The sequence below is a fragment of the Pseudopipra pipra genome, chromosome 4 (genome assembly GCF_036250125.1).
Source record: "Pseudopipra pipra isolate bDixPip1 chromosome 4, bDixPip1.hap1, whole genome shotgun sequence".
Taxonomy (NCBI): Eukaryota; Metazoa; Chordata; class Aves; order Passeriformes; family Pipridae; genus Pseudopipra; species Pseudopipra pipra.
In genome coordinates, this window is record NC_087552.1 from 50,885,770 (window position 1) to 50,912,777 (window position 27,008).

The 27,008-nt window shown below is 38.4% G+C and overlaps 1 protein-coding gene across 2 annotated transcripts in view; it reads left to right on the plus strand.

Moving 5' to 3' along the window:
* The window catches only part of KCTD8 (potassium channel tetramerization domain containing 8), a 113,452-nt gene extending 91,083 nt beyond the window's left edge, over positions 1-22,369 (plus strand). The window contains exon 2 of one of the 2 annotated variants that reach the window (XM_064652924.1): positions 15,870-22,369. In XM_064652924.1, coding sequence (XP_064508994.1) covers positions 15,870-15,931 — 62 coding nt within the window. In that variant the 3' untranslated portion in view covers positions 15,932-22,369. Of the gene's footprint in view, positions 1-6,910; positions 8,214-15,869 lie in introns of those variants that run through there. The other variant, XM_064652923.1, reaches the window with a different exon arrangement.
* The last annotated feature ends 4,639 nt before the right edge of the window (positions 22,370-27,008 follow it).

The following is a 27,008-nucleotide window of genomic DNA, read 5'->3' on the forward strand; positions in this document are numbered from 1 at the left end:
CTGCAAGAACATTGTTTTCGCTAAAATGACATTATAAAAAGACTCAAGATTTTAGGTTTTTATTTAAATCAACTAACAGGCTTTATTTTATAGTGCTGGCAAGGGGATTGGTAAAACTCAAATCAGTCCACTTTTTTCATGCATATATTCTGAAACCACAGTGAAAGATAGCATCTCTAACAAATTCTATTCTTCTTGATTGAGGTATTGCATATTAAACACATTTAAAGTTTTTGTTATGAGTTTTTTTCCAAATGACTGTTTTTATATCAGCTTCAACTCTTATATACATGTCTTGCATCCAGCTACAACTGTGGCACTCCAGAGCTAAGATTTTCTATTTTTAATGTCAACACAGTAGTTACTAAAATAGCTAATCACAGCAATCTGTGCAAGTGTTCACAACTTCTTTTACATTCTGCAGTAAAAATAAACTGAATTATAAACAAATTATTTTTGAGACACTGTAGGGCTGAGTAGCTGAGTGAGGAAGTTAGTTCATGCAGCTGACACTGTGCATACAAGAAACCAGGCGTTTGACCTCGGGAGAGGAGAGAATCAGTTTGGGTTGAAAGGGACCTTTAAAGGCCATCTAGTCCAACTCCACCCTGCAATGAGCAAGGATATCTTCAAACAGATCAGGTTGCTTAGGGCCCCGTCCAGCCTGACCTTGAACGTTTCTGGGGATGGGGTTTCCACCACCTCTCTGGGCAAACTGTTCCAGTGCTTCACCACCCTCATTGCAAAATCTTTCTTCTTTGTATCTAGTCTAAATTTACCCTCTTTTAATTTAAAATCATTATTCCTTGTTCCATCACAACAGGTGCTGCTAAAAAGCTTCTCCCCATCTTTCTTGTAGGCCCTTTGTAGGTACTGAAAGGCTGCAATGAGGTGTCCCTGGAAACTTCTGTTCTCCAAGCTGTACAACCCCAACTCTCACAGCCTGTCTTCACAAGAGAGGTGGTCGAGCTCTCTGGTCATCCTTGTGGCTTCCTCTGGGCTCACTGCAACAGGTCCCTGTGTTAGGGGTGCCAAAGCTGGACCTAGTGCTCCAGGTGGGGTCTCATGAAAGCAGAGCAGAGGGGGAGAATCACCTGCCTTGAGCTGCTGGCCACACTGCTTTTGATGTTGGCTTTCTGAGCTATGAACATGTTAAGATCTGATTACTGAGAGATGCCTCTGCCTGAATTAATGTGCAAACAAGTCTATAGGCTTGGACTTGTCAACAGTGCGGATTTTATTTAACAGTGAATGTGAGGAAGAGAGATAGAAAAAAGTAGAAAACAGAGGGGTGAAGGAAGAGGTGAGAGAGATCAAGCAGAAGATGGTCACCATCCATGGATCCAGCTACGCCCCATTGGTCCTTCTTCACCCTAGGTTTCTTGGTGGAGGGGGTCCTGAGGTCATTCAAAACTTTCCATCATTTATACATTTTAGCAAACAAAGGAATTAATGCTCATTGGCTACACAGTTCTCTTATTCTGTTGGTTAATTGATTCTCTCACTTCTATTTCTAATTAGTCCATATGCTAGGTCTTTCTCTTCTTTTGAGTCAGTGGGTTTCTTGGGTCTGTGGACCTTGAGTTGATGGTCATGATCTCCCCCTGCCAGAATTACATTTTACCCAGTCAGAGCAGATTTCAGTAGAGCAGCTTTCCTCATGGTCTGTAAATTCTGCTTTCTTTGTGTCCATAATCAGTGATACATTCTTCGCCCCGAGCTTTGTTAAACTTTCCCTATGTCTGAGATAATACCCAGACAATAATACCACCTTTATCTTATCTCAAGTTCCCACTGTAGGGGGCTTATCTTACAGTCCAAGTTCCAGGTATCTGAAAAGGCATATTAAGGAGGGGCTTTGGTGGTCGTTGGCGGTCACAGATGCCATCTGTCCCATAACTTGGGGTGACCTTTGTTTCACCAGTGATATGCATACGAGCAGTTGCTCCTTTACACAGTATTCCACAGTGGGAATTTTTGTCTGGGTGATTACCCAGGATGCGCTAACCAGATCTCACCTTTACCAGGCCTGGAGTTAGCACCATTCTGTGCTTATGTCGTGGCAAAGTCCTTCTGTGGCCTTAACAGTGTTTGAGACAGGCAACTGTGCTCTCAGTCCTTACATCACCCTGTAGCTGAAACACTGTCTTCCACGGACTTTTCCTCAGAGTAGGAGAAAAGACAGAAGCAGCAGAAGCAATAAAATAAGTAATCATACAGTGTCCAATAGCTATCCCAATCATTAAAAATGTAAATCCAATTGCAATTAGAGCACACATTGCCAGGTCATGTCCTGTGTCTCATCCACCAGCACTCCCAATGCCTCTTGATCTGTTCATCCCCCAGCCTGCATTGATGTCAGCAGTTGCCCTGACCCATGTGCAGCTTGCACTTGGCCTTGTTAAACCTCATGGGATTCCCATGGGCCCCTTTCTCAAGCTTGTCCAGGTTCCTCAGGATGGCATCTCATCCCTCAGGCATGTCAATCACACCACTCAGCTTGGTGTCATCTGCAAAGTTGCTAAGGGAACATTCGATTCATCTGTGAATCTTATATTTCATCTTCGTCTTCATCTATGTCATGAAGACATTAAACAGTACCGGTCCAATTACAGACCCTTGAGGGACAGATCTTGTCACAGATGCCCATATGGATATTGAGCAATTGACCATTGCCCCCTGGATGCGACTGTCAATCAATTCCTTATCCACCAAACAGTCCACCCATCAAATCCATTTATCTCCAGTTTAGAGATAAGGATGTTGTGGGAGACTAGGTTAAAGGCCTTAGAAAAGTCCAGATAGATGACATCCATGGCTCTTCCTGTGTCCACTGATATAGTCACTCCATCATAGAAGGCTCCAAGGTTGGTCAGGCAAGATTTGCTCTTGGTGAAGCCAGGTTATGGAACATTCAGGTTAGTTGGATTTGAATATGGTTTCCTTTATTTTAAGGCTGTTGAATTAATATTTAAGAAAATAAGTGCGTACAAAAATTGAAATATAGATGAACAGAAGATCATTTATTTTATTCTTTTACTGTGTCCAGTGTGGCATTTGTTTCCTGATGCAGGAGACAGAGCTAAAAAAATGTCCAAATAGTTATTTAGACTGCACTTCATGAATATCTACAGCAATTTATGTAATGTTTATTTGGCTTCCAGAAGTACATGGTTACAATTTTCAACAAACAGTTTTTGGCCAGTGGATGGTTTGCTGTGGTATTTACCATGTTCTGTTGCTGAATGGAGCTCTGTTGCTCAGTTAGTGTTTGTTGAGGAATTCAAAGAGGACTTCTAGTTTCTGTTTTGAGTGTCATAACTGGTAGAAGCAGATTTTCACTTCAGAGAATTAAGTTTATAAGTTTCTAGATAATTTTCCATGCATATTTTGTAGCAATTGAAAGTGATTCTTTTATCAGTCGGTTCTATCAGGAAATGTTGGCTAAAATCTGTGCAGAGAGCAACACGGATTAGGAATAAATACAGCCAAAGTAAATGTAATTATGCCTTCCTGATCAGAAAAATATCTTCAAGATGTTCTTTTGAGTCTACCAGAATTGGAAGTCTAGTAGCCACCTGTGCTGGTTTTGACTGGGGTAGAATTAATTTTCTTCCCAGTGGCTGGTGTGGGGCTGTGTTTTGGATTTGTGCTGAACACAGAGTTGATAATATAGGAATGTTTTTGTTATTGCTGAGCTTAATAGAGCTTACACAGAGCCAAGGCCTTCTCTGCTTTTCGTACCGCAATGTTGGTGAGGAGATTTGGGGTGCATGAGAAGATTAATGTCTACTGGAGCTGCCTGGAGGAGAAGTGCTACCTGGGTTTTGAAGAACTGGGCAGTAGAGAGGGCAACTGGATGTATCTTTGTAGAGGAGAATGAGCTGGAGAGGAACAAGATACAGTGACTCAATTCCAACTTCTCTAAGATGAGGAACCAGCAGCAGGTGGGAGATGAGATCCCAGAAGGGGCAGAAGCGGAAGATACAGGTTGTAAATCAGTGATTTTTTTAGTGTCATATGTGGACTTGGCAGTGTAAGGTTAGTAGTTAGACTTGATCTATAAGGTCTTCTCCAACCTATGTGCACAGTGGAGCGAATATGCTTTCTCGGTGTTTTTAAGAACTATTCTGCACTCCTGGAAAATGAGTAGTTTCAGGTAGACTGAACTGTTTGAATATCTCTAGTGTTCTTCTGAAATGGCTGAGGAGGTACAGAGGAGAATGTGGCAGCATAGAGGGCAATAAGGAGATGTTTTCTGAATTAAAAATGTAACTAAATTTATCTGATAATCTCTGATATTGAAAATTAAATAAATCTTTTGAGGATTCTTTCCTATGTATTTAAAAATTCTTTTGGGTTTCAGCAGGCAGAAAATATTGTGAGAAAAACCTTCCCTCTAGCAGAACTGTTGCTTCTGTTAATAACACACTACTGAGAAAGCAGTGCAGAGGCATATAAAGAATTCTTTGTGAGGGAGGATTTGTTAATTTTTAAAAGGAGAGGTGTGGGAGAAACTTGTGTTTGGATTAAAGTAATTCTGAATTTAGGCAATTCAGTGAAGCATACAGAGCTCAGTGATATAAGGTACTGAACCTCAGGGCTGTGATCCAAAAAAGCATTTAAATACCTGCCTATTGTCACACTGCTGAATAATCTTATAGCAAAAAATGGATTTTTTTTTTGTATTCTTGAAGGTGTGCATTGCTTTTTTGAAATTGATCCTTAGTTGATCCACTGCAGATTTTAGCTCATGAAAAGCAAGGAATACTAATAAAGAACTAAGTATAATGAGACCAACAAGAAATAACATCTGGATGTATGAAGTTACAGCAAAAAAAAAAAAATGGGCAGGAAAGAGAGTTGAAGACTACAGAATATTGCTAACAGAAAACTTTAGTTTCTTAGTCTTAGAGTGGGCTGTTATATTTGAAGAAGCCAAGATTGTAAACTAGATTAGATATTGATGTTAATCATGTTATGGAAAATCAGTGACGATACTGAAATCACTGTCTGATTAACTACTCACTTCTATAATTGCATGCTGCAAAGCCAGAGTAGTTCTGTAATGCCAGCTGACTGTCAATTTAGCATATTCATATAATAGTTTGAGGTATGAAATGCCAGATACAACAATAGAAGGAAGTCATGTAAATCTATTTAAGAAGGTGAACATATTTCTGGAAGAGAAGGAGGAGGGAAATCGCTGAAGCCATGTGTTAAATATTTGGGTTGAATATAATGAAGTAGAAAACTGCTTGTGTTTTTCATTCTGCATAATGTATACAAGCCCTGATGGATTGTTACCTCTCATTGGCTCTTGGTTATTCATGGGTTTCTCTAGACGGACTACAGAAACATGACATGGCATCCTGGGATGCTGGTTAAAACAAAAGTAAAGCAGGTTGTTCAGTGCTGCCATTGTTAGATTATTCTTTATTTTCCTTTGTGTTTTGCTTTGTTTTGTTTTCCCCTGTGTCTCATAAAACATTTCAATCTTCTTAGATTCCTTTGAATCATAGAACTACACTGTCAAAAAGACACTGGAGTGTTCACATTGCTTCTGTATTCTTTATAATTGTAATTGTATTTCTAATTTGTAATTCTGAACAAAATACTAAGTCAATCAAAAATCTCCTGCCAACTCTGTCCCAGTGACTCAAGGTAGAGCTGTCATACCCTGACTTTTGGTCTAGCCAAAGGCAGCTAACTGATGCTGGTAGTGTCTGGGTAAACTGTAAGATATTTAGATACCTAACCTATTTGGACACTTTTAGGATTTGTAACAAGCACACAACTGCCATTGAAGCCCCACTGTACATTTTCATTTAGATGTTTAAACATCTTTGAAATGTTTCCCTTTGGTCTGATCCAACACCTCTTGAAATCTGTAGATATTTCTGTCAGCTCAAGGTAGTGTCCTAATTAAGATTGTGACGTTTATGTGATGTCAGCATAGCATAATTTCACTTCAGATCTGGAGTGTTGAAATAAGGCTTCAAAAATGAAAATGCTCGCACAGATTTAGCGGCTACCACCCAATTTTCACATTCATTTTGCTTAAGACTTCAAAGCAAAAATGATATATGGAGAGAATAACAGCCTAGATATAATTTTCAGGCATGTGAAGTGCTGAGCAGTGCCTGCCAAGAGGCTGGCAGGCTGCTCTACCGGCCATGGCAGAGTGCCTCTGTACTCATAACTTCATAACCGCCTTTTCCCTGCCAGCTTGTGCGGTGAGAGGTGTGTGGCTGAATTCTGAGCTTGCACCAAGGCAAGTCTGGGCTAACAAGTGACAGTAAGAAGTGTGGTGAAATCACTGTAGGATACAAAAAAAAAGCCTAAAGACTGTCAACAGTGAGTGATCACTCTGTTATTCAAGGTTTGATACTCCTTTTTCGGTCCAGGGCTTCTGCAGAGTTGACATCTGCAGAGAATAGTATCAGTAGATTGTTCAGGAGCTTCCAAAAAAAAAAAGATGAATCTAAGCCCTTGGAATATTTTTATTCAAGTGAAGACAGTGCAAATTGTACAGTAGTATTTCCCTAATATGCCAAAATCTAATTTATCATAATAAACTTCATGCAGTATAATAGCAAACTAGCTCATTTAAACTTACCAGCAAGGATTTCCACTGCAGCTAATTCATGAGCATTATGCACACTTCATTACCTGGATTCTCAGACAGGCAGTGAAGTTATTCTTTCTGTAAACATTTTTAGGAGTGAGAATTTTGAGGACCAGACCTTCAACTTGTGTATTAGTTGGGTATAGTTCTTTTACCTACAACTAAATGCTACCAATTTATGCCAGCCAAGACCCTGAATCACATTTTTCTAAATGGTATCTGATCAGTTTTCTGTGTAAACCAGTGCTTGCTTAATACTTTTTCTCTCCTGCCTTGTATTAGGGCCCCCCCAGCGAACCGTTTCCCCAAAACAAGACCATGAAGAAAGAAAACATGACAAAGTCTTGGACAAGGGCAGTGAAAGTGGGACTTCCTGTAATGAGTTGTCCACCTCAAGCTGTGACAGCCACTCGGAAGCCAGCACCCCTCAAGAAAACGCCACCAGCACTCAACCATCCACAGCCCACCAGCCAAATACTCTGACTTTGGATCGTCCATCTAAGAAGGCCCCAGTACAGTGGATGCCACCTCCAGACAAACGCAGGAACAGTGAACTCTTTCAAACTCTCATTAGCAAGTCCAGAGAAACAAATCTTTCCAAAAAGAAGGTGTGTGAGAAGCTGAGTGTTGAGGAAGAAATGAGAAAATGTATCCAAGATTTTAAAAAAATCCACATTCCAGATTACTTTCCAGAGCGCAAACGTCCCTGGCAATCTGAACTCTTACAGAAATATGGGTTATAGTGATCAACTCTTTCATGACGTATCTCTGGGGCATTTGATGTTTATTACATTGCCACTAACTTACTGATGTCCTCCTTCTGGCCAACTCTGCCACCAGAGCTATTCCTGCTGCTTATATCTTTCTGTGAACAGTGGATGTTGGATAGTACATGTTTTTCTTTAAAAATATATATAAAAAGATAGAAACTTAAAAAATGCAAGAGACATCTCATCTAAACCACTTCATAATAGCAAAGAAAAAAGTGCATGGTTAAGAAAGATGGTTTTCTAACTGTAGTCAGTTGGGCTTCATTATTGTTTTGGAACTTACCAAATAAAAATCTCAATCATCAGTTAACATCTCATTTTATGTCACCAATAAAGATGACTCAGTCTTACTAAGGATGAAGAGAAACAGGGTTTAAAATTCAATTGAACAGATTTTGGAACTAATTCTCAACATTCTCTCAATGTTAATGCAATAAAGCAAATACCTATTTTGCATGAGCACAATGTTACAAATAAATCACACAAGAACAAGAGGTTGTCTGTTGCTTGGAGAACTATTTGTTTGATACCAAGCCTATAAACGTAAAACGTCTAAGGGGTTGAATTTACTTTGTTCTGGACCTGTGATTTTTTTGTGTGTACAGTGTTCTGTATGTAAGGATGGTGTAAATATGCCTTATATTGTTTTATTATTGCACCAATAACGTTCATCTATTAGTGCTTGTCAGGATTATTTCTGTGAAATGCGAATTTACGGCAGATTGTGAAAACTGGTTTGATGGTCTGAAAGTTTTTATGTTAATTGCTAAAAATGGAGAAAAATAAAAGAGACTTTAATGTATTTATTAAAAGAACCATCTGGTAGATTTTTTGACTATTGTTATCTCTTCTCTCTTTTAAAAGTAGAATCAAGCAAATTGTTACTTTCTGTTTAATGTTTCATAACTACTGTGCTGAAAAAATACCAAAACAAAAAACATTTCAAATGAGGGAAAAAAATTTAGGGTAGTGTTGTTTAATTGGAACCATCATAGATATTCTCCAAAAGGAAGAGAGTTAAACTAAGAAGGGACTGAATTGAAAAACTGAGTGGTTTTACTGACAAAGAGGAAAGCAGTTCCAATTTGACAAGTTCACAAGAAGTCAGCTTAGAAATAGAAGATTTAAAATAGCAGAGTTTGGTACACTGACAAATGAAAAGTTTCTGTGAATAGTCAACTCTGTGACAAACCTGTTATCTCAGCCATGATACAGGAAAATTAATACCTTTCTCATTACAAGAACACCAAGAAGACAACTGTGGTTTGGACAGCCATAGCTGAAATGGGTAAGGACCACCGAGGTTTGCAAGAGAGCTGCTGAGTTCTTACAGACTTGAAAATATTACTGTGAGCACACAGAAGTACATGAACACATTTAGAAGGGTTCATCACCGTACATATTCTGTAGCAGGAACTGCACAGTTGTGTCAGAAGAGGTATTTTACATGTTATGGTAATTTTAACTCATTTAGCTAAAGTAAAACGGACATGTTGTATTATAACTTCCAGGGTTATTCCTAATACCTGTATTACTTTTCAGTCCTCTAAGAGGCCACTTTAAGAAAACTTCCAATAGTAGCTTAGCAACTTCATTCATTCTTTCTTTTCTTAACCTATCTAGTTCTAATTGTTCTCCTATTCAGTTAATCAGTTGCCTTCAATATCTTCTGACAACATTTTAATAACCTGAAAGACTGTATCTGGGGTAAGTCCAATCTGAACTGATGCAGTCCAGTGTGAAATCAGAGCTTCTCAGCTCTGCCCTCGTGTTCCTTGCTCGCTTCTCTCTGGTCCAAAAGACCCATTCTTTCTTTTGAAAGTTTATTGTTTCTTAGACAAATTTAACGTTTACTTTCTCTTTTCTAATATTTGGCTTCCTAATCTTTACTTGATGAAATTTCCAATTATTTAACCATGACTTACCTCCAGTGGGTGCAATTGTGGTTTTACTTAGTCTAGAGTTAGACTATTACAGAGAGCTTTCTTTCCGTCTGGGATTATACCTTTTGGATGCAGATAGCATCTTGAACCTTCCCATTAAACTTTGCTGTTGAGTCTGGAGATTTGTCTTGCCTTCCTAGTTATTCTCAGTACTCCAGGCAGTAACAACCTGATTGTTTGACCTGCATATTGATTTTAACTTGTCAATATATAAATGTTTTTATAAGCTTTTTTTTCTTTTTATCATACTACCTAAAATTTCTCAGAACATTTTTAATTCATTCTTGAGAAGTATTATCTTAATATATATCTTAATATATGGGTACCGTAAGATTTTTCATAACCACTTTCCAAGTGTTCATGAGGCGTGTGTGTGAGTGATGTGGCAGATAAATGACATTGCTGTTACTTAGCAACCACACCAGCATCTTAAGACAAAGTGTTTTGGTTTTGGAATTGGGCAGGTACACTTTCTTTCAGAGTGACAAATTGGGTTGTGTTGTAGTTGGAGAGAAGAGGGAGAAAACAACAGCTTACGTGAATCCTTCAGTCATATTCTCTAATTCCCATCACACTTTCCCTCCAGTTCACCCAGTTACAGCTCCAACTCTATCTATGTAGTTATTAATCTACAGTTTTAAGTTAATTAGGGAGAACATAAGCTGAGATATTTGGTGGAACAGGGGAGCTTGTGAGCGTTTAGGTGGCTATGGTTGGTAGGAAGTTCCCAGGTGTTATAAGCAAATTGTGTACTAGAAGCACATGGGGGGTTGATTGCTTCCCTTTGTCTTACACTCTTCTTATTTTTCTCTCATAGCTGCTTTTTGTTTTTTCGTTTCAGGTTTCTTTTTCTCTTCTTTCCAGTTATTCACTTTGTTATGCACAGGTATGATCTACCATGGAAACCTGTGCCTTTTATAGGACTTCAGTAGAGGTGATCAGTACACTAAAATTCCACTCCATTTGAAGCTTATGATAAAAAACCATAATGTTTTTCTAAAAAAATACCAAAATACTCACATTTGCCAATCTTCAATTAGAATCATAAAATGATTTGGGTTGGAAGGGACCTTTTAAAGGTCATCTCATCCGATCCTCCTGCAATGACCTCAGACATCTTCAACTAGGTCAAGTTGCTCGGAGACCTGTTCCAGTGTCTCACCACCCTCATAATAAAAAATCTCTTCCTCATATATAGTCTAAATCTACTTTCTTACTTTAAAGCCATTATCCCTTTTCATATCACAACAGGCCCTACTAAAAAGTTTGTCTGCATCATTCTATAAAATCGTATAATTTTATATTTTCTTATTTTCAAATCCGTATCTATCCAGTTTAGAGAGAAGGATGTTGTGAGGACTGTGTCAAAGGCCTTACAGAAGTACAGATAGATCTGTAGCTCTTCCCTTTTTCACTGATGTAGTTGGTCCATCATAGGAGGCCACTAGGTTGGTCAGGCAGGACTTGCCCTTGGTGAAGCCATGCTGGCTGTCTCCAGTCACCTTCCTGTCCTCCATGTGCCTTAGCATAATTTCTAGGAGGATCTGTTCCATGATATTCTCAAGCACAGAGATGAGGCTGGCAGGTCTGTAGTTCCCAGGGTCCTCCTTTTTACCCTTTTTAAAGATAAGTGCAAATTTGATTTTGTGACATTAAAGACCAGGTAGTTTTTAGTCATTATGATTATAATAAGTGATAATTGCTTTGATAAAATTTATTTTAAAATTAAATAAAAAATTCTAAGAAGCAATAAAACATATAAATGAAACCTATTCCTGAAAGAAATTATTATAAAGTAATTCTTATAAAAAATTAAATTCTTTTGCAGAATTTTTTTCTAAATCAATGCAATCCCTTAAATTATGGTCTTATTGGGAGTTTAACATGGAATACATTTCCTTTTTGTTTTTCATCTGAGTTTAATTCTTAATATATTCAGAAATATAGAATGCTATATTCTAGATTATGTTTAAAGATTTGTGACTGATGAAAATAAAACAAATTTTCCTTTACAAGTAATCTCCCAGTTAAGCTCATATGCACACCAATTTTAATATACTTTTTCTTTTAACTGGACAGATGGGGAATAGAGATACAGTTTTGCCATGCAATGATGTTTACACCTTTAAAATGTGAACAAAGATCAGAATCACATGCTGAACTGGTCTATTGATGAAATATTATTTGTGAGCCCTTCTTCCACTAATAAAAATTTGTCTTAGAATAATTGAAATTAATTCTGAATTGAATTTTAGAATTCACTTTGATTCCTTTAAATTAATAAAAAGAGCCAAATTGTATAAAAAGCATAATTTTGTGGCCTCCTTTAAAAAAAATACTTATGCAGAATCATTTGACTTGCTAATGCTGTCTTTGTTCAAGTAATGATATTCAAAAATATACTTCCTACTGGAGATGGAAAACCCAATTTAGTATACTTGGTAACAAGGGGGCAATGTTGGGCTTCATCTACAGGTGACTTGTGTCCTGAACCAATATCTTCAGAATGCTCAGAAATTATTAAACCTACAGGTTTTTGCAGGATTGCACCACTGATATGGCTCACCATAAAAACAGCCTTCACACATTACTTCAGCTCGGATATTACAGGCCAGCAAGTAGTTTCTTCTTTTGCAGGATCTGTTATGTAGAAGTGATTTTCAGCCTGCTTCATATTTTCCACTCTACCCCTCTCTTTTTCATTGTTACCATGGACATTCATACAATCACTTTTGTTTAAGAGCTTATCCATTCCATGCTTGAAGACACATATTCAAATTCAGAAGAGACTTGACTGCACTGGAAAATGATGGGGGAATCTGGACGCACTGGCAATATTGATGGTTTGAATAACTTCAGCACTGCTGACAAGAAGATGCCACAAAGCACAAGCTGGAAGGCAAAGTCACATTGCATTACAGCTCACGCTCTCTGTAGGACTGTCAGGTGTCAGATCTCTCTAGCACTGACCAGTCACCCAGTGAAGCAAGCCACAAAGACATTATTTACTGACTGATGAACTGCTGATGCTGTCAGCATCCAGTTGGCTACCTACACCTGCTGTGTGTTGGTACTGCAGCTAAATCAGAAATCCCAGTTCAAAGATGGTGATGCTGGGCTGCGTAAGGCTGGTGCAGGTAAGGGCTGTAGGAGCTACTCCTCACACAGTATTCATGGGGATATACGACTTGTTGCATGCTTCTGTAAGTGGGTACTTGCCTTCAGAACACTCTGCATTATTATCTGAACTGGGATTGTTGTTTTATTCTGCTGGATCATCACCATTTGCACAGAAAACAGCTGTAGAGTGAGACCAAATCTCAACATTCTTATGTGTAGATTCCCAGCAGAAGGTGGCAATCTCTCCTGCTTTACTGTTTCTTCTTTGAAATTGGGCTTGTGGTAGCATGAAATGGGATACTGAGAAAACAGAGTACAAATGGTGCCCAGAAGAGAAACTCAGCACTGACTGTGTTCCCATCTGTTTGGAGCCTGGCACCCTGGCAATCCTAAGCTTCAGACATTAGATTGTGTAAGACACATCTGGGAAAAGCACAAATTGACACAATGCAGTTAGCAATGAATATAAGAGAAAAAGGATTTGAAAATTTTTTCCTACTCAAAGGACTCCTCCTCTTCTTAGTGGGCCATCTCTTTTCTTCAGATAAGGAAAAGGAATTATGAAAAACAATAGTAGACCAGATGGAGATAGTGGAAATATCCATTTCTCTATGTTACATTGTCTTTTAAAATTTCTCTGTTTCTTCACAAGGTTGCTTTATGTTTCTTTATATACAGTAAGAGGAAATGTAGAAATAGCTTGGTGGGATTAGTTCTGAAACTCCAGATCCTTCACGTACATATTAGATGAAGTTCTAGCATTGAGCATGTTAAGTGTTTCATTTACAATACAGTGTAATTTTTAGCAGGGAGTCTCCCCTGGACATATGAGTACCAGTAACAAGAAGTAAATTAAGTTAACATAAAAGGAAGGGAGATCATAAATAGGCAATAAATAATCTTTCCATATTCCAAAGCAACATTTAATTCTGAAATACTATCACTTTACATACTATCTGCATGCAATTCATTAATTTAATACTGATAATTGATAATATGCTCCAAACTTAGATTCCTCTTGATACAATGCTGAAAGATTGTTTTCTTCATAAATGTATTCCCTACAAAGTAAATGTAAAGTTTTGACAGCAGGCAACACCTGACAGAATATTCTTTATCCCTACTGGATTGCTAGTTTGGCCTAGGAGGAATTGTGAAAACCATCAATCAATGACCCTGAAAAGCTTTTTTCCCTGTTTCTCTTCCTATTTAGATGAATTGTGTGTTTCATGCGGTGTCATTTTTGTGTCGAAGGTAGCATTAGATTCAATGCAACACAAAATAGTTGCTGACACTTTGGCCCTGAATTGTTCTGATTTATACCTACCCTTGATATAAATTACATTAGTAAGCTTCTGACATCAGCAGTTGAGATGACTGCTGAGTGATTGAACACCTGCCATACAGTCAAGAAATGAGCTTAAAGAAGATAGGTTTAAATCCATGCCAGTGTGGATTTGGAGGCATTGCAAAGGACTGAAAGCCCCAGCCCTTCCAGGACATGACATGTAATGCTTCCATCTCTGGACAAGGAGGGACAGGAAGCCCTTGTGTATCCTTTGCCAAGGGAAAGCTTGGTTTCACTGTCTTGCAGAACTAAGACCGCTCCTTGGAGAGAAACAGTTGCTCTTTCACAGGTTTTATCATGCTATTCCTGAATATCCTCATGGAAAAATTAAACAGCACCCTCTTGGCCCCAATGAGAAAGTAAGCTTGGCTTCTATTTTTGTCACTACAGTCACTAAATTTATGTGAATAGTTACATGGAACTTCCCTGGCAAGTTAAGGACTGTTTTTTCAAATATGTCTCGTGACTCTCCTTGAACTTCTTCCAACTGTTCAATACTGTTTGGGGAAAAATAATGCACATATTCTAGTTTTGGTCACTAATGGAAGGACAGAAGTGGGAAAAAAGTTATTCCCTTCCTGCACTGCGATGAGATGTTTCCATATATATAATTCATTATTGATTTTTTTAAATTGCAAACTTAGGTCACTTTTCTTGACTTTTTTATTATCATGACTTTTTCCTGGTTATTTCAGCCCTCTGGAAATATACACCCCAGATTTTCAATTATTTCTAACCAGACCACTTTCTTCAAATGTTCAGTTATATTTTACCTTTCTCTATGTTTCTAATTAGTCTTCTAATTACTCATGAGTCTTTCCTTTTTTTTTTTTAGCTGAATTTCATGAACATGCCACTTACTTTACGTTTTGTTGGCCAACTTCTCTAATTATCTAAGTTAAAGAGATTTTCAAAGGCACACAGAGAGATCCCCAATTCCCTGTGGCATTAACTGAGACTTGGGCACATAACTCTTTTTTCTTTACTATCTCTGAAAAACTCTTGTTATCTCTGCAGTGATCCCTATGCCCTTCCCCTCATCTGAATAAGACCTGTCTATCACCTTTAACCACAGCTTCACACTTCCACTCTAAGTCAATTTGAATTAATTTTACAAGTAAGGTTTCTTGACATTGAAATCAGGAATTATTATGCTGTCCCTTTCTTTTCATCCGCTAATTCAGTAGTGCGTATGAAAGGAATAATCAATCAAGTTTGTCTGACAAGAGCTATGTTTTAATACTCCTAGTGAGTCTGTCTTGTTCCCACACGGTCGTAACCAGCAATTGCCTGAGCCAATCTGTGATAGGCATCTCAGCAGGAGGCAAGTAATGATGCTGCACTATCAGGTACAGAAATGAGAAGAACTCTTACACATACAAGCTTGCAATAAATTAGCTATACATCAGTGTTTCTGAAAACCTACAGAAGTTTTCCAAAGTCTTCTGTGTCCCTCTGTAAGTCTTCACACACAGTGAAGCTGTCTTGGGGGGAATAGAGGGAAACCAGACCAAGAACAGCACGAAAAAACCTCCATGGCTTTGAAAGAGATTTGAGCGGTTTTCTCCCATCTTCAAGTACCTGGGGAGCAGTGAGATCTTTGGGTATTTTAATTTCGTCATCCTCACATGATTACCTTGATGATCTGCTGATGGATATCCTGTGGACTGAGGCCTTGAATAGTTCCTAGCTGGTGTCAGGAGCTGAGATCCTGCTTGACTTCACAGCAGCCATCAAGGGCCTCATCTCCAGAACCACATCAGTACCCCACCTTAGAAAGCATAGCTGTAAATTCATAGATCATGCCTTAACAATGGTGCAAGTGCAATATATTACTCCCATGAATTACGTTATTGTATGTGTGCCACATCCCGTTATCATCTCGATTGCAGAAAATCTCAGTAAAACTGCCATATTATGCAGGACCCATGTCCAGAATTATCATATCATGTATTTACTGTAACCATTAATGGATTAGAGGATTCTTTTCTGCTGGTAAGTTACCAAGGTTTTAAGCTGTCACATGTTTATGCGATTATCTGGTTGATGCTTCCTCACAGGTCTGAAGATGTGTTATTTTCTGCTGGTTCCTCAGTCATCCACGGATATTCAGTCAGAATGATTATTGATGCAGCAGGTGTGTTCTGATTTACTTAATATCCCAGAATGCCTGTCATTATTCACTTTCATATTTATTTTGCATGAGATGCATGTTTAGTGCTGTACTGTTAAGCAAAAAGACTTGTCTCCTGCCCCAAGACAATTGAAAATGGCAAAACAGGAACTGGGACAATTGAAATGAATGTAACATAAATGCAAACCAATTGTAATTCCTATAAGTATTCCTTAGAATGGTTCTGTTTAAATTTTATTACAATGTGGGGTATGATCACAATCTCTTCATTTGTTTTTAAATCAATGAAACCCCTTGTGAGTTAAATCAACTCATGTCTAGACTATGCTTTTCTGCACCAAATCTTCCTAATTACCCATCTTCCTCTTTGACAACTTCATATTTGTAAGACTTATCAAATTACTTTGCTCTATTGTTTGCTCATCAACTGTGTGATCAACTAACTTAGAAATTATATAATGGGAATGCAAAATAGAAATAAAAGAAAAAAGTGCACACGTACAACTTATTCCCATACTGAACATTCTGGTTGGTGTGTGATAGCTGAGAAGTTTTATCATCTGCCACTAAGCAGAAAAGCTCCTGAGTGGATGAAGACATTTTTTCATAGGACTCTAATGTTTAAGTAAGACCTTATGGTTTGTCACAGATCTGTTGGTATGAATGGGGTACTTGTCCCTTGGTATCCAATTGAAGAATTAATGCCTTAAAACTGAGGTCTTAAGTTTACTATCTGTTCAAGTGCTAGCACTGCAGAGCAACATTCTGATGCAGCTGATAGCCAGGGGATCTTACCTCAGGGAAGAGGGATAGATGGAAGAGTACCATGTTCCTCAGAAAGACTGGTTAAACAATTTTAAAAAAGCACATGCAAGTTCATCTACCTGTAAGAATGGAGACCAGACCTTTCCAGAGACTCAAGGCAGGGTCTCCATCTTAATGCCACATGGCTGCATTCTCCAAGCAAGCCCATCCACCAGGCAGAAGTACTGGGATAAGTTGCTAGAGGGCACTTTTTGACTGAAACAGGCATTCCACCCAAAGTTCCTCAAAGGCAAACCTGAAAAGGGGCTGCCAGATTCTGTGGAAGGCACTTGTCTGAAACAATTTGCTGGCCCATCCCTGCCGTTCATTGTTGTGACATTTAACATTTGCAAGCCCCCTTATATTACCCAAGTGCAATGCTGCATCATAGAAAAGGTGCATTCTCCTCCTTGCAGAACCACCCTATCTGTACCTTCTGTACTGTGCTGTTGTGTATGCAATCCAGGTGGGAAAACAAGCTGATTTTTTTTTTTTGAAATTTTTTTGAAAGAGAGAATTATTTATTTCTGGCTGTGGGAATATTTTCTGGCAGTGGCAGTGTATTCTCTCTAAGTCATCACAGCAAATTCCTTTTTTATTTCTTCTTTCTCAGGCTCTAACTCCTGCACTGCACAGCATTGCTAAAAGCATTGCTCCCACCTGGAGCAGTTTATTGGACACCACTGGAGGAGAGAGAGCAACTACTGCTGCTTTTCCCATCACAGGAGAAAGTAGTTACAGCCTTAACCTCCTCTCAGTCTCCAATGTCTTGTAAGGCTGAACGATGCCAACTGCATTCAGCATGGAATTTGGGTTATTTGTTTACTGGTTTGTGGTTTTTCCCTCTGTAAGCTTTCTTCTAGAGACACCAGCTGCGAATCTGGGCCGGTAGCCAACTTTGTCTCCCCTTGAACAAAAATAAGACAAAGCTATTGGGAAGTGTGGAGAGGGCAGCGGAAGATCACACAGCAACTTATGTCAACCACACAATGCACCCCCAAGATGGAGCAAGCTGCAAGGTGCTGGCCCAGAGGGAGAGCCTTAAACAACATTCATACTGACACTTGCCTGCAGATGTGTGGCCCCTCACCAAACAGAGCCCAAGTGAAGATGGCAATAAGCTGATCTTGGCTTTTCCTGAACTTGCAGGGCACAGAGCTGCAGGAGGAGAGGGCTTACAGACCCCTGCACCAGCTGGATCTGGGCTCACCCTACCCACCATAAATGAGACAGTGGCTGTAGAGGGTCCCAGAGGGAGCGAAGCAGGTGCAGTATACTCAGAGAGAACGATATTCCTAGGCTGAGGTGGGAATCATCATCTGATTCACTGTAGGAAAACCAGAAGCATCTCTGCCGTTTGGGAGAGGTAGTGAAAGGGGACTTCAGACTGGAGTTAAGGGCATGAAAGTAAGCAGTGACTGTGCAGTAAGGGGATGATGAGGGCAGAATGGGAAACTGTGATTTCTTCCCTTGTAAGCTGCATAGGGTAAAAACATGCCTTCCGAAGGAAATGAAGTTGAGTAGTAGGGCAACATCTATGCTGGGAGGCAGTAGAGAAATGAAGGGAGGCATTTCCGAATTCTGCCAACCTTGTCTGGCCCAGAAAACTTTCTCTCTTATTAATACACCCATTCACTCCCAGCACAGATGTTGCCTTTCCCCCCTTTTCCCATCCAGTCATGGTGCTTTCTTCACCAGCTGCCTTTCAACCGATTGCATTGTAGCAGTGCTGCATATCAGACACGAATCTGTGGTTGGGGAACGACTGCTCATCTCTAACATCACTAACAGCCATCCCCGACAGTGTCCCTCATCTCATTAAAAAAATAAAATAAAATTAGGCTTTCAGGAAAATCCAGAGCAGCAAAGGGGTTCCAAGATGTGACTGATGTGACTGACCAGATGTTCTTCTGGAAGAGCTTGGGACTGTTCCTGTCTGCAAAGCCTGCAGTGTAACTATTTGGTGTGTACTCATGTTGCGACATTTGGGTAGGTAGACGATGATGGATGGACAGATACCTGAAGGTTTAGGCAGCAGGTAAGTTACAGTTTAACCAAAGTTTGGGATGCCTGGATTGTAAGCAAAGCTGCCAGTCTGCCTCTTTATGAATCCCTCTCCATGGGCTGATGCCCTGGCTTCTGTCCGTCTCCAGAGGGGTGCACACTGCCCAGGGCTGGGGCTGGCCCTGGGTCCCAGCTGCCCAGTTCCCTGGCGGGGACAGTGGGAACAGCCCTGGCTGCCCATTCCTGCCCTGCTGCTCTCCAGGGAGCCACCATGGTCCCTAACAATGTATATGCATACAAAAGCTGTTCAGCTAGATATATTCTTAGGAATTAAAATAAGATTGGATTACTAAAATAGTAAAAACAATGGAATAATCACAAAAATGCTGGAACAGCAACAATGTCTCTGTCATTACAGTTGTGGTTGATTAAAAGTAATCACTTTCCTGATATTTTTCTCTATTTTTCAGGTGAAGGAATAGAAGCTGTGCAAATATCTGCCTTGGACAGTTCTGCTCACTGCTCAATTCTCCTTCCTTGCATTTGAAACAACTCATAATAATTTCATGCAGGACAAAAAGGCTATGTGCTTCAACTAATACAGGACAGGAATGAAGCTGTAACTCTATGTATTGGAAACAATCACCCACAAAATATAGCCCTTCTTCGAGAATACAAGATGATGAAATGTCAGCATGCTTCTGGAAATATCTGCTTGTCAGAGAAACAAAAAAAATAACCTCATTCTCTGCCCCCCTCTCCCTTCAATTTATGTAACTTCTAAGACTGACTTTTAAAAACAATGGAGCTGGTAGAAGGAAAAATATGAACCTTAAAAAGTTTTATCAACAGGAAGACAGTTAAGCATGTCCCTAGGGTTATGGAGAAAAAAATTTTCTTCCTGTTGTAATAAATGAACAATTTATAAAAAAAAAATAGTGTATATACATTTAATGCATTCTAAATCCTAGAACTGGCATTTGTCATTCACTGTCTATTCACCTCTCTACTAGCAAAATCTTAAATCTTTGCTTATTTAGACACTGCCAGAACAGCTGTCCATTCTATCAGTAGAGAGGGGTCCTTAAAACTGGAGACAAAGAATTTTACAGTCCTATTAGGCCTCTTTTACTGTCACTCCTTATGAAGAGCATTAGTGCAAATGAAAATCGGGCACCTTCCTCTTCATAACACTGACATTTATTAGCAGGTTAAGGTAGGAGAAGAGGAGTCCTTTTGATGAGTAGCATAGAAGATAATTAATTAGATTGCAATTCAGCAGAAAAGTGTTAAATTTAAACTTCAGAAGAATTATAAAACTTATTGAATTGACCTGGAATGTGCTGAAATTTCTAGCAACTTACTTATTGCCCTAAATTAAATATCCTAAAATCATGATTGGACATTAAAAAATTGAATTGGTTGACCTGACCTGTGAGCAGGCAATAAATAACAAACTGGGGGGGATTGATAATAAATGTGTATTCTGAGAGGAAGAAAATTCCTCTCTATAGAAAATACAAATAGTTAGTTTAATAATTCCTGACCAATGAAGACTACCGTTTTAAATCTGTTTCTGTTCATTTCTAGGAAGACCCAAAGGCTTCAGCAGAGGGGCTTCAAATAATATTTTGAATGAAGGAGTTCACAATAGAAGCATATAAAGCAGGAGATGCCAAATGGACAGTTTTCTTTCCGATGCTTTGTTTTCCTGCCTCACTTAACTCCTGTCTCCTTTGTGCTGTGCATGCTGGCCCAACGAGCAGTCTGTCAGCTGTCACAAATATTTGAAGACATGGACTGATGAATGTGCTCCATATAAAGTGTTTCTGATCTTCAGATTTTAATGTGTTTCCTAGATATTTAGCAGAGTTCCCTAATCCTTACATCACATCTATAAAATTAGTGTAACAGGGACATTTAATGTAATGGACTATGAGGCTGGTACAGCTGAACCTGAGGGCACATGCAGAAGTCTTATGCATGGTTCTTAAAACCAAAAAGAATTTAATAAATAAAAAAAGTTTATTAAAACAGAACCATGAACAAAAATTAAAAAAGAGGTTCTACAGTTCAGTTTTGAGGAGCCCAATTTCACTCTGTGTTTATAAGACTGTGGGAAGATGGCTGGGGTAAACATTAGAGGAAACTGACAAGTTATGTTCACATCCTAACACAAGTTATAACAGTATGGAAATTGTAGGGTAAAATACAGCTGCTACTCCCTGGATGGAATGCGCTTGGTATCCTCAAAACCTATTCCTTGGTGATTTTCCATATGCACAATCTGCAACCATAAGCACCTGCCAAGAGGGTTGGAAAAGAGATCATCAAGTCCCACTGATCCAACACCGCCATGGTTACTAGACCATGGCATTAAGTGCCACATCCAGTCTCATCTTGAAAACCTCCAGGGACAGTGAATCCAGCACATCCCTGGGCAGCCCATTACTGTGTCTGATTACTCTCTCTGTAAAAAACTTCTTCCTAATATCCAACCTAAACCTCCCCTGGCACAGCTTAAGACCATGCCTTCTTGTCCTACTGCTGGTTGCCTGGGAGAAGAGACCAATGCCCACCTGGCTACAACCTCCTTTCAGGGAGTTGTAGAGAGTGATGAGGTCTCCCCTGAGCCTCTTCTTCTCCAGGCTGAACAACCCCAGCTCCCTCAGCCTCTCCTCATAGGACTTGTGCTCGAGACCCTTCACCAGGCTCGTTGCTCTTCTCTGGACCTGCTCCAGCACCTCAATATCCTTCCTGAACTGAGGGGCCCAGAACTGGACACAGTACTCCAGGTGTGGCCTCACCAGCACTGAGTACAGGGGAAGAATCACTTCCCTGGTCCTGCTGGCCACACTGTTCCTGATACGGGCCAGGATGCCATTGGCCTTCTTGGCCACCTGGGCACACTGCTGGCTCATGTTCAGCTTCCTGTCAATCCAAACTCCCAGGTCCCTTTCTGCCTGGCTGCTCTCCAGCCACTCTGTCCCCAGCCTGTAGCGCTGCAGGGAGTTCTTGTGGCCAAAGTGCAGGACCCGGCACTTGGCCTTGTTGAACCTCATCCCACTGGAATCAGCCCATCTCTCCAGCTTCTCCAGGTCCCTCTGCAGAGCCCTCCTGCCTTCCAGCTGATTGACACTCCCCCCCGACTTGGTGTCATCTGCAAATTTGATGCAATACCACTACTCTGTCCCAGATGAAATTACCACTGTAATGGATGTTAGCTTCCAATAACCTACCCCAATGTGAGATTCCACAAGGGAGACACAGTTTATGTGAGGTATCACTAAAGTGTCCCATAATATGCATAAAAGACCAAATTGCACATAAAAGATGGACATCATCTGAATGCGGAGCCTCTGCTCTCTCTGCAACAGATGTTTTCTTTCATGCTGCCCAGAAAGGATATATCTTGGAGATTGTTTTAACGCAAATATATGTTATTGTCTCTATAAACATTTGTCAGTTTCATTTTTGGCCTCTACTTTCTCATTGAATTCTCCCTAGTTTAGACCAGAATGTAAATACATGGAAAAATGTAGGACTCACCCTTTAGAGTGAAAAGACATGCAGGATTGTCCTCCACAGAGCTGCTGCTTCTTTTCCTGTCACACACTGTTGATCACACACACTCAGTTTCCCATCTAGTCCCTCCAAGGTTATCATTATTTATTTCGAACTTTGCATTTTTTCAAAAGATTTTTATTATAATTCTATGTTCCTATTTTTCTCTATTTACAGTTGCCATCATGCATTAAGTAAACTTTGATTGAATAATCTTTCAAATATATCCTGAGAAATAAACCATATTTTAAAACAAAAGATAACATATCACTCTAACAGGGATATGTGATTCAGACTACCACTTCTTTTCATACACAATCTATTTACGCATATATAAAATGTAGACAACTAGCCAATCTATCAGGGAAAGTTCTCAATTTAATTTTTCTTTCATCTCTTTCCCTCTGTGATCTGCATCTCACAGTCAATAATTTTTACTCCCACATCATATGTCCTGTCAGCTTTCTTCTCTATGATTTTAAATGAAAAAGGCAGACTTCTATTTTGAATTCATGCATGATTTTTCGTATTTGTTGATACAAAAGCATTTTATATTTTACTTTTCAGAAAACTACTGCTCTCTCATTAAACGTCCGTGCCTTTGCCATCCATCATATTAAAAAACTTGCATACTTCATAGCATTAAGTAATAGCTTTTCCATTAACAGCAGTAACCTGCAGTCAGACATTCTCTGCTTTTTGTCTCTTATTCCTATGTGAGGAAAGATTGAAAAGTTTGCTGTCAAAAAGCTTTTGGGACCATTCCCACTAATTCCCTGATAATGAAGTTCTAATCTTTGACCTAAAGTTAAACTACAGACATATGAATGAAGAAATGTAAAGAGCCTACAAATGCAAATTATATGCTCCATTTCTTATAGGAGGTTTAAGAGTTTCCTCTGAGCCCATCCTGACACACTGAAGTTAGCAAGTGCTTTGACAATCAGTCTTCTTGAGTTTTCATTACCTTGGGGACTCTGATAGATAGACAGATATCTAAGATATTTGTGTGAAAGTTATTGTTTTTCCTTTCTTCAGCAATAATATCTGAATTTTGGGTTGCTCTTATTTGCCAGTTTTACCATTATCAGAATTACATGCCCTTATTTCTTTGACAGATTTCTAATAATGTGATATGAAACATTGCTATTAAGTAAAGATTTTTTGTGATTGCATTCAGGAAGCTACCTGTTTCCACCAAGTAATTAAAATGTCTTAATTTTTTTTATGTATAGGGCAAGTGGACTCTCTGACTGGAATAACAATTTGCGTTCCAGTGAACAATCAGCTAGCTTGTGCCATACGAAAATCAGAAGAAAATAAACAGAATATGAATGTAGCAGAAACACAAACCATTTATCGTACCCAAATTATGTTATCGTTTTATAGAAACTTTGATGTCAAATTGTATTAAATTAGAATTAAATTATATTTCTGATGAGATGGAACATATTTATATTAGAAAGCATTTAACTTTCAAAAGGCCATAAAGATGTCTCTGGAAGGAAACAAAATGGTTGAGGGGGTACATTTCTTTCTTCTTGCTTTGTAATTAACAGTCATTAATGACATAGAATCAATCTGATTAATGAAGCATGGTCCTTGCAAATTTGTTTTCTGTCCTGTAAGGAAAAGACTGAGGAAGAAGTGTGAGAAAGGTTATTAAGACAGCACAAGCTTCAATAATGAGACTAAGCAAATTGTGTGTCACCTCTGATAGAACAAATGAACAATGAACAAAACAAGAGACAAAAAAACTATTTATAAAGACAATTTACCAAAAAAAAAGCAGTATACTACAATTTCAAACTAAGACCTTTGGGAATGAAATCGGACCTTGAGCGATCATATAGGACTCAAAGATCCCAAGATTAATGTTCTGTCCCTTTCAATTACAAATTTAGCCAAATATCAAGTTAATTTTGTTTTGCAGCCAATTGAAATTAGTGGAGACAAGCACAGTAACTTTAGTAAGTTTTAGATCTTTGCCTTCTAATGAGACTTTGCTGATTTAGATAACAAGTACAACAACAACAGCTTTAGATGGGAAACTCCCACCTTCTATTTTGAAAATAACTTGAAACACAAAGCTATCTGACTTTCTCCCTTTACTAATTCTCTTTGTATTAAGGCTGATAGAAACTGGCATCCTGATTTGATACGACTGTATGTGAGCTCATATTTTCTCTGCAGGACTCACATCTGCAAGTATACTCTGAAATCAAAATAATGCAATCATTAGTACAGTGGATCTGCTTTGGTACTGGTAGCTCCAATTAGCTAGAAAATTAGCTAGGTCTTCACAGCTAAGACTGCAGCCAGAGCCCCGTTAGCTCTATTGATTTCCATTTACTCACAATTTGAAAAATCAGTTACCGAAACCAGGCATCTTCAAGAATTGAGGCCTCTTCATTTTCAGCTTTCTGAAATTCTTTGTCTTCTGTCCAAGCCTTCTCTTCCTCCTGTCCTAGGACAGATGTTATTTTATTTTACTGTCACCTGTTATTTCTGTGGGATGCACAAGAAAATATTTCTTTCACCTCAGCTGGCTCTACTGAATATTATCTAAAATTATTCACCTGCCATGATACAAAACCCCTTAATTTCAAGTGTCCTACTGCACATGATGAGAACCTGCTCTGTTATTAGCTATTTCCTACATCAGATATTTAAATACATTCAGAATTGAGAAATTGTAATTTTCTCAATCGTAAATATTTGCAAAAGCTATGAAGTGTTGTCTTCTTTGTAGATTGAAAAAGATTTAATATGAAAATAAAAAATTGTGATATAATGATTTAAAAACACAATACAATAAATTATGTTGACTAAACAATGCAGCACAAACAAGCAGGAATTCTGTAGGCAGAAACAATTACAGACCTGAGTGTTATGTGTTTTGCCATAAGAGTTTCTTCCCCCACCTTCCATAAATCATTTGCTTAGGATGTCAGAAAGTTGCTTAGATTGCGTGCCTGAACATTTAAAATTAAAGCATTTTGCAAGCCTTGAAAATCCCATGTGTTCTATTTTCCTTTTTCCTTACTTATCCAGCACCTACAGTGCATTATCCAGTGCATTATGAAAAGTCATTTAAAGAAACTACTGCAGGTAAAAGTTTCCCTTTCCTTAACTTTAGTGAGAGTTATGATCAGTATTACAATTTAAAAAATGGGAAATAGATATGTAATCCCTAATGCTTTGAACCTGCATGCTTTTGAGCCCAAACTACAAAACTACATACTGTCTATGTTCTTCTTTTTATGAAACCTATAATGGTTTCATCATGAGATGATCATGAGCCAACTGCAAAAAAGTTTCTGTTTCAAGATCTGTCAGTGGAAGAAAAAGAATCCATCTATTCAAGTTTAAAGCCACAGAAAATAATTCAAAGTACCATGTTTTAAGTAATTCTTTAAAAAAGGTAAAGAAAAATAGCATGAAGACACTAAAATTAAAGCATATAAAACAAGACGCAATTTCTTTGCTTAAATGTACAAGGCTGATATAATTCTAGATTGTTTTGTCTATAATAATCTATTATATTATTTTATTATTATTCTTATTCTTTATTATTACTGTTGGGAGCTCTCCAGTTTCAACAGCTAGTGAACAATTCTTAAATATAAATTTCATTCAAAAATAATTTTTCTAATATGGATATTGTATTTTAGCATAACAGGATTCCATTGTGAAATAGCTTTTGTGAATCATTTCATTGCATGATACTGTTTTATATTTTCTAATATTATTATTAGAAAAAGCAAGTATAAGATAAAAATAACAAAATAAAATAAAAACAAAATAGTATAAGAATATAAGTTTAAAATTCTGTTCCAGAAGGTTTTTAAGGACATACCACAGAGCTCACCTATTATGTTATCTATGAAAGTGGTTTTTTGGGAAGATATTTGTTAAAAGTTTAAAAGTCAGTGCAAAGTTAGGAATCTTTGGTTACATTGGGCATTTAAAAAATATACAAACATCTTTAATAGTCTCACCTGAATGCATAGTGTTTTTTCTTATGATTGCTGTCACATTTAGGTAATTAAATAAATATTTTAAAATACTTATTTTTTTTAGCAAATATTCATTATGCCTGAATTTTGGAAATTTCGTAAAGAAATTCTTTCTTTAGATGGAAGCTTTCTTACTCCTGAGCTGAAAGTGTGGCTCCCAGAACTCTCTGTCTTTTCCCCATCTTCCCCACTCCCTCCATCATGCATGCATACATGGATTTGTTCTTCCATAAGACAGCAGCAGAGGAACCTCTGACACTAGATTTTTTTTTTTATATACCTTCTGAAAAAATATTTGAAATGTAGTATATATAAACCTCTGAATGCTTTTCATTGTCTCTTGAATTCACCCTAGTTGCTATGTTTTTATTTATTATTTTTAATGTCTTCAGAAGTAATAACAGAAGCTAAATCACTTCCAAAATCCTTGAGTTCCCTGGTGCAGAATTGAATGTAGTGGTAAAATATTGTTTTAAAGCAAATGCTCTGACCACATTATATTTAGGAAAACAAGCTGTAACCATCCAAGAGTAAGATCCATGAAGAACATGAGGCAATGAAATGATCCTCTAAAGAAAGAAAAGGGTTTCTGAGGTCTAAAGGTATTGACAGACCACCACAGGCAATCAGCCAGATCTGTGCTAACACACCCCAGGCTGCTCTCAGTTCCCAAG